The sequence below is a fragment of the Apaloderma vittatum genome, unplaced genomic scaffold (assembly GCF_000703405.1).
Source record: "Apaloderma vittatum isolate BGI_N311 unplaced genomic scaffold, ASM70340v1 scaffold12542, whole genome shotgun sequence".
NCBI classification, from domain to species: domain Eukaryota; kingdom Metazoa; phylum Chordata; class Aves; order Trogoniformes; family Trogonidae; genus Apaloderma; species Apaloderma vittatum.
This window is the reverse complement of record NW_009704195.1, coordinates 1-8,334: the sequence shown is the minus strand read 5'-3', so window position 1 is coordinate 8,334 and position 8,334 is coordinate 1. Positions and strand designations below refer to the sequence as shown.

The 8,334-nt window shown below is 37.3% G+C and overlaps 1 protein-coding gene across 2 annotated transcripts in view; it reads right to left on the bottom strand.

The window, feature by feature from the left end:
* Positions 1 to 4,124, bottom strand: part of PABPC1 (poly(A) binding protein, cytoplasmic 1) — a 10,153-nt gene extending 6,029 nt beyond the window's left edge. For both annotated transcript variants that reach the window (XM_009864949.1, XM_009864950.1), the window contains exons 1-4: positions 3,936 to 4,124; positions 3,717 to 3,832; positions 1,853 to 1,992; positions 469 to 563 (exon numbers count right to left, since the gene is read on the bottom strand). In XM_009864949.1, the coding sequence (XP_009863251.1) occupies positions 469 to 563; positions 1,853 to 1,992; positions 3,717 to 3,832; positions 3,936 to 4,109 (525 nt within the window). In that variant the 5' untranslated portion in view covers positions 4,110 to 4,124. The remainder of the gene's footprint in view (positions 1 to 468; positions 564 to 1,852; positions 1,993 to 3,716; positions 3,833 to 3,935) is intronic.
* Positions 4,125 to 8,334: the final 4,210 nt, after the last annotated feature.

Below are 8,334 nucleotides of genomic sequence, written 5' to 3'. Positions count from 1 at the left end.
CTGCTGACTTTGCAGTGCTGAAGTTTGAAAACACCATCGTTTCTGCCTTGCACAAACGTTTTGTGTAACCAAATTGGATGCAATGATTCATCCATATTTTGCAGAAATGTAATGATTTATTATGCTTGTATGTTGCCCTGCATGAAGAAGTCCAAATTTCATTCAAGATCTTTAAGCCCAATTACAACAGGTTATTAAATTATTCAAGATTCTCCATGTCTATGCTAGTTCCAGCTGTCTCAGACCATTCTGACTTAATAGGCTCCTCAAATCAACTGACACTTGCTCGTAGAGAAATCATTCCAAATGACAGAAACTATGCTAAGTCATTTAGGAAGCAGACATCTGGCTTTGCAGGGTCCTTTGACCAACTAAAAACCCTTAACGAACTCACAAGATTCAGATCACTCAATGAAACATATTATTTGGGTCTCAGCTACAGAACTAAAATGAAGTGCAAAAGCTCACTTTTTGGGCATCTTCATGTCTTTCAAAACTAACGAAGCCAAAGCCTTTGGATTTTCCACTCTCATCGGTCATAACTTTCACACTTAGGGCAGGACCTAAAAAGAGAATGAAATACTTAAGCTTCAGATACAGAATGTATTCTCCTCCCACTTTAAACAGCCTGTTTAGAAGTCGTAATATTTAGTTTCTTTCACCTGTATTACAAAGGACTACTGCACCAATAACACTATCTATTAAACATCACACGTTAATATAAAATTGCTAATTTGCCCTGATGCTGAACTTCAGCCATTATGGCTGAAGTCTGCCATGCTGAATTTATGTCCCACGATATTTTCAACCAAAACGGGATAGGAATTTCTCATCAAAGTGAATGAAATTGTTTTTTTCATTAAAAATTACAGTACTTAAAGAGCATTACTGCTTCCATCCTTTGAACCAGGTACCGAAAGCCAGAAAGGGAGGCCCTTCTATTGGGTATGTGCTTCACCACTTACTCCAGTGAAAGGACATTCCAGTTCAGCAATTCCAAACCGCTGAAAAACTGCAGTTCACAGACTCAGCTGAGACATATTAGCAGCTAAATTTGCTACCATTTCAACCACAGACACTTCAATAATGGAAAGGAATTTCCTGTAAATGCTGCTTAAGGCTGCTATAGAATATCTCATATACATGGCTTTGTCTTGCTTTATATGATATCCGCTGGAGAACAGCAAAAGCACAGAGGAAAGAAAAAAAAAAGCTGAGGCTGAAAATAAAATAGGCATGCCATATAAACTGGCATAAGAATCTGCAACTGAATTAAAGAGTTTGCCAATTCCTACTTTGATGGTGACATACCATATCTATTATTAGATCATGATCATAAGCCTGCCATACTTTTGCCCTTCGCATAACCAAGGATTGAGATAGAATTGAATAGCTTGCCAATGGAAAAGTTCCTTATAATTCCCTACTAAGTCAGCCACCATAATGCAACTTAATAACAAAAGCAGAGATACTCTGAGTAAAGATAGGTCTGTAAGTCAACGAAAGCAAGAACAAACTCATGTCATGTATCCTGTAGTGAACTCACGAGATCCAGAGAACACTTCTGTCTGCAACTTAAAAAGACTTTTTAGACACATTACTTTCAGATTACTGGAAGCAATTCTGGTAACAGGATTATACATGCTATTCTCCACATTTAAAATTCTGCAGCAGATATTACTATACTCTGAATCTGAAACTGGAATTAAGTACCAACTTTTCAGTATCTTTTTTGTTTTTAATCTACATCAGTCAACCAGCTGAATCCTGGTATTATTAGGCACTGTAAAAATAAGATGTAAGAAGTAGGCTGAAGTTCACTCATGTTTATGTAAAAAGTTTAAGACATTACCAAACTTGCCAAAGAGTTCCTTAAGTCTCTCATCATCCATGTCTTCTCCAAAATTCTTGATGTAAACATTGGTGAATTCCTTTGCTCTGGCTCCAAGCTCTGCCTCACGTTCCTTGCGGGATTTAAACCTTCCAACGAATCTAGTAGCAGGAGAACAGAATAATGTAGATTAAAGCATGTCTGTGAAGGTTTAAAAATTTACTTTAAGCCTCTTGCACCATGTTTTATTCTTAATCAGTCTCATTGTTCACTATACATGTGAAATTCTTGAGATAAAATATTTATGATAAAACTCCACCAGAAAAACATTTCATTATCCTATGCTACAATAGTGTGGTTATCATAGTTACTAGCATAAAAATGCTTTCAAGCCATTGGCAGTATGTTCACTCTTATAAAATGGCCTCTGAAAACAGGAGCTGGACAACAGGACAGAGTACTAGGTATAGAGGCTAAATAGAAACTCTGTCTCTAATCAACATAATCCCTCTGCCGTACTGAAAACTTGGCAGCCTTAAAGCAGACCCCATTCTCCTATGCAGTTTTTAAGCAAGGGATATTTAACTAACTCCCCCAGCCCCTTACACACCTTTCCAGTCTATACCAAACAAGACTTCAGTTTGGTTTGTTTTTTTAAAAGGCATAGAGAAATAAATTGTTCAACTTGCTCTATAGTCAAACAGCATTGCAAATTGCCTGGGAACACCAAAGGTCAGTTCACAGTGTCAGAGAAAGGACAAAATTTGAACACAACGCTCTGCAACCCAAGGAACTGCTCTAGTCCAGATGTTACGTGACTCACGCTGATTTCTGACTGTAGTAGACTTCTGCATTCAAATTTTATTGTACTGCCCAACTTTACAGTTCCAAATTAGACAAATCCAATAAAGTAACACAAAGTAACTCTACATTATCTCAAACTTTGACAACTTCATCTGATTTACAGTAACCAAGGATGGCAAGAATGATAGTTCTTTAACCACTACACACTGACCTTTTTTCCTACTAATTTAAAAAGGTTGTATGTACAAGGAGAGAAGATGACTAAAAAATCTCCAGTATGCCAGTAAAACACAGAACAAGCTGGAAAGAAAACTAAAGTTTCAAAATATACGTTCTCCCTGCATGTGGCTTGATCCATCCATCTCTACATGTAAAAATAACCATAATGGTAAGCTCATGCTGATTTCTGTTATTCTTTTTCCAAACACTCTCAAGCATTTAGAGCTATTCTCTTGCAACTATACCAGATACCATAATGATCCCTTAGGCACAGCTGTGAGGCACATCTGCCACCCCCCAAGTCTAAATGTCAATAACCAAGTAGCCAAATAACTTTTGTTTTTTCCTACAGCACATTAACTGTGATAATGTTTCAAGCATTATGTTTCTGTAAGCTTTATTTTCTACCCCTATTTCCTAGATATGCTTATTAACAGAAATTCATATAAAAACATCAGTGCAATTCAACTGCTATGCAAGACCAAGTAACTCCAGAGCTTCAAGTTTCATCCAAAAAATGGATCACGTACCTATCTCACAACATTTATAAAGGAAGTATTATTCAGAATATCCACTGGACTGTATTTTGTCTCGGACCAGTACGACCAGAAAACCAGGGGTGTTCCCAAATTCTCATTATAGCACTGGCTTGCTAGAAAATTGATAAAACATTTTTTTCCCTAGAGTCCGTTATTAGCCTTTCTGAACTCACTCATAGTATTCCTAGCACTAAAATTCGAAATCCTCTTTAAAATTGAAAAATTTTGGAACAACCTGTCTTTTCTAGGTAAGCTTTAAATATTTGTCTGCTGTAAAATGAATTTCAGTCAGTTGATCCCCAACTATGTATTTATGTACTTACACTTTGCGGTCATTAAGCAGCATACCATTCATTTTTTCAATAGCTCTTTCTGCAGCTTCTTGTGTCTCAAAATGTACAAATCCATAACCCTTGGATCCATTTTCATCACATACCACCTGTTAAAGAAAAATCCTGTTGTAATACTCATGCAATGTTTCCCATGTAAATTGAGGGGTTTTTGCGTAAAACCACTAAATGCACCAATAATTTTCCACTAACCTTACAAGACAGGATATTACCAAAAGCAGAAAACGTGTCATACAAAGCTTTGTTATCAATTGATTTGTCCAAATTTTTGATGAAGATGTTTCCTACACCACTTTTGCGTAGAGATGGATCGCGCTGAGACCACATGATACGCACTGGTTTGCCTTTAATGACATCGAAATTCATGGTATCCAAAGCTCGTTCAGCTAGAAAAAAATCATGGAATTAGTAGGAAACAGCAAAGTTATCTTAACAGGCACACAAGTAGCATTTGAAGTACAATTCTGCATAAAACTTTTACTATTTTATGTCCAGCACGAGATGCATACCCAAATCTCCAATGTAAATAAACCCCATTCTGTTTCAGGCAAGTAAAAACTGGCTAAAACTCCTCAGCAAAAGCTGCGCTTAGGAAGGAGCACAAGTCAGCTGAACAAGCTGTAGAAGTCCTAGTAGCTTAAAGGATTGGACTCCACTATGAAAAGACCGCACAATGACAGGAGAAAATGTATCACGTCATGGCGATTACGCCCTTTTCCACAAGAGAAAAAGTTTCAGCACTTGTGAAAATTCCACCTCATGCAGATGTATACTGTATCAATAAAAATGCTTTAAGGGGTATAGTTTGTGCCTGTATGAGACCTTTTGCAAACATTAACCTAAGAACTTCTAAGTCACCAATACCATAAACCATCAGTATCCCTAAACTGACAAAATTTCTTTGCTAGGTGGAGTTCGAGCCTGGTTCAGGCAGCTGTTCCATGCAACTCCTATAGCGAGATAAAGTATCTGTGGTGAACTTCAGGGCAAGATTTAAAACTAGCACATACCTAATTTTGAAAATCTGATATTATTTATATATATATATATATAAACACATTAAAGGAAACCAATGGAGCAATCATCCCAGTAGAACTCCATAACTAACTTTTCAAAGCTTGAATTTAAGATCTCCATGTATTTAGATGGAAAAGTATCAAAACTTCTTCAGTTTTCATACGTCCCTTCAAAGCAATCAGACATGTCTGTAATGTTTTAAGTCAACAAGGCATTTAAGCACGAAAGGAAAACAGTTCTCAAGTATTGTAGACGTATTTTATGATATTCTACATTAGCTCCATTGTTCCTGTACAGCTGGGACAACATTGAAAAAAGTCCCAACAAAAATCCAAAGTCACACCTATGGCTATTAACTTGGTTCACAGCAATCTGCATATAGTAGAGCAATGTGAGGTTAACAAGACTAAAATTAGTTTAGTATTAGTTTAAAAAACAATAACCATGCTAGTTAATTGCTTTTCTTAGAAGGACCAATCACACTGAAAAGCATTATTTTATGTTTTTGTTATTTAAGTGTTGCTTTTATATATTGTTGGATATCATGGCCAAAGAAAATTTGCAATCAGCTTCCGGTTCAGCTGGTACACCACATTTTATGTCCTTTCTTGTCGTATTTTCAGATTACAAGTGAATCTGAAGATTACATTCTGTGAAAGACATCTGCAGAAGTTAACAAGCTAGACATCTAACATTTTATTGTTAAAAAGATCACCTATTGCTACTATTAACATATCACATGACAATAGCAAGGCAACAGCTGATTTAAGCTGAAGTCACAAAAAATATAAGCCCTGCCAGTCTTTTAAACAAGTTTTCACAAACTTTAATATAAATTAATCAGGAGAGAAGAGACAACGTAGATACAGACAATGAGAAACAAAAAGCATTGGAAGGCTTTACACTACAAAAGAAAGAAAAAGAAAAAAAAAAAGAAAAAAAAAGATGGCAAAACAATCCCCAAATAACTGTGGAAATCAGACTGGCCACAGTAGAAACATCTAACGCTTCAGTATTGCCCTGGAAGTCATTATAATTATTACTGCCAGCACCAGCAAAAAAGTGCCAGCAACAAACAGTTCATTATTTCCAGAAGTAGTAACAGGGCTTCCTTTACTAGAAAAGAGGCTTTTCTAATTCATGCTAATTGCTTCTAGAATAATCTCGACACGCCTCAAAAATGTGCGTTCCCAGACACATTTCCCAAACATCTGACTCTAAGCAGGTCGGTAACAGCCTTCGCAAAAGTTGCCACTCTCCTCTAACAGTGAGCACACATCTTAGACCAATACAATTTCTCCACAAAGACAAGAACCAGCGTGGAAACTCTCACCAGCTCTCCTCATCTCTTCTATAGAGATTTCTGCTTTACCAACACCACACTGTCATTCCACAATAGATTTTAAAACATTGCCAGAACACATCTGCCACTAGGTACAAGCTACTCTCATTAGAATTCACAACTAGTAAAACTGGCTTACTTTCATTACATTCCAGCCATAAAAGGCTGTGCCCTGGTTTGCAGGAGGCAATTCCATTCAGCAGCTAACTTGTTACCAAATGGACACACCTACCCATGCTGTACTTCTGCTGATTCTGCTGGAGCTTTTACAGAATGAGTCACCAGTTCCCATTCTGTTGTGAGCAACTGGACAGTCCACTTTAGTAAAGACTTCAAAATTACACAGAATATACACTTAATGTTTAAACTGTGCTAAAAGTACATAGCAAGAGCTATTAAGGAATAAATCTCTAAAAACATAACCGTTACAAAAATCTGAAGGGAGAAGCAAAGCTTCAGGTTACTCAAGAATATTTCCAGTTTAGTGATTAAGCAAGATTGCCTGGGTTTTAGTCTGGACTATGACTCAAATTCGGAAAAGTCACAACTATGAAATGGGTGCATACCTCACAAATGTGTCATGAGACCCAATTAGTTTTTGGAAGAGCTTTGAGATCCCTAGTTTACAGACAGCTGGTAATGTCAACCATACCTTCAAAAACATTTTTCAAAACCTGAGCCAGTTGTTTCTAACTATTAAATAAACACAGCCCAAGATGTAACTAGGAATTAGGCTAAACCAAGAAAAGGCAGCTAGTTTGGAATCAAAATGAAACTAGTGTTATTATAAAAGAATGACCATTCATCCTCAGAGCTCCTATTTCAAGGTTTCAGTAAATGGATAGCATGATCTATGAAAAAAAATAAATCAACAAATGCTTTCTAGGTATCTGCCAAGAACACCGCTTTCTGAAAATGTTGCAAAAGTATAATCACTCAATATAATTTAAATATACTTTAAACAAGTGCTTCCAGATACATGCCTGATGCAAGTTTGATACAGATGACACATACTTTTAGCTGATCTGGACTAGGTATAAAATATGTATTCTTCTCAAAGTCTGAATAAAACTTGCAACATTTGGAGTAACAGCATTTTTGTAACAGGCACCTTCCCAAACTTTGACTGCAAGCATTGCTCAGGTGGAAAAGCTGTATTTGCTCCCAGACTTGATAAATTACAAACTAAGTCCAAAAACATTAGATTGAACAGGTTGATCAACTAACGACAAAGGCAGACCTCTACAGAATTCTGTCACTGCTAAAGAGAAGCATTTGAATCACCTTCAACTTCCGCCTTGACGTTATCATATCACAGTATGAACTGCGGCAACCCCTTTTTTTTTTCTGAGAGTAAGCTGTACTTTATCGAACGAAAGCAAAGTGTTAAAACAAGCATTCACGTTGTCTCATCCTAAACAATGGCTGAATAATCATAAGCTCTCTGAAGCGAGAGAGCTGCTAACAGGTGAAATATCTGCCTATTAAAAAGGTGAGACAGTAACTTTTACTACTTAGGTATCATCAGTACACCAAAGCCTGATCTGATAGTGGCTATATGCTAAGGTCAATTTTGAAAAAATAAAAACATTGTGGTAGAAACCCATTTATTTGAAATCAAGTATGTTCTAGCTGGCTGAATTATTTTTTTAATTGGACTTCACAAAGCTTAGAACCAGTCATATTTGGTTCTTTTACCAAAACACCTTCCAAATGAACAAGTCGGTTTGCCAAACTTAGCACAAACATGACCAGAACCACATGGAAAGTTTCTTCACCGATGTAACTTTAGAGAACCAGCAGTGTATCTTGTAAAAAAAGTTTAATAAAAACACAACTTGAGAAATACGATGTCAGAGTTTACTGCAAAGAAAAAAGGATCAGAACACAGCTACTCCGTGAAGACCAAGTAAAGGAGGCCTAAGTAATTTCATCCCACACGTGACACCAGGTGTGCCAGGGTGCTTTAGAATATTATGCTTTGGCCTGTGCTTTGACCGGACATCTGCGAAACTATCAGGCGATCCCGGTGCGTCCTACTTCCTTCTTTTGGCCTCTTAATCACGCACGCACACACACATGCACACACCCAGCTCTCCGGCGTAGTTATTAAAAGGTGCTAATGACTATGATGCCTTCTTCAAATCAGCCTTCATTTCGGATTCCTGGTGCAGCCGCCGCGCACGGACGTGCCAGCCTGGGGAAGAGCCGCCCCCGCACACCCCCGCGGCC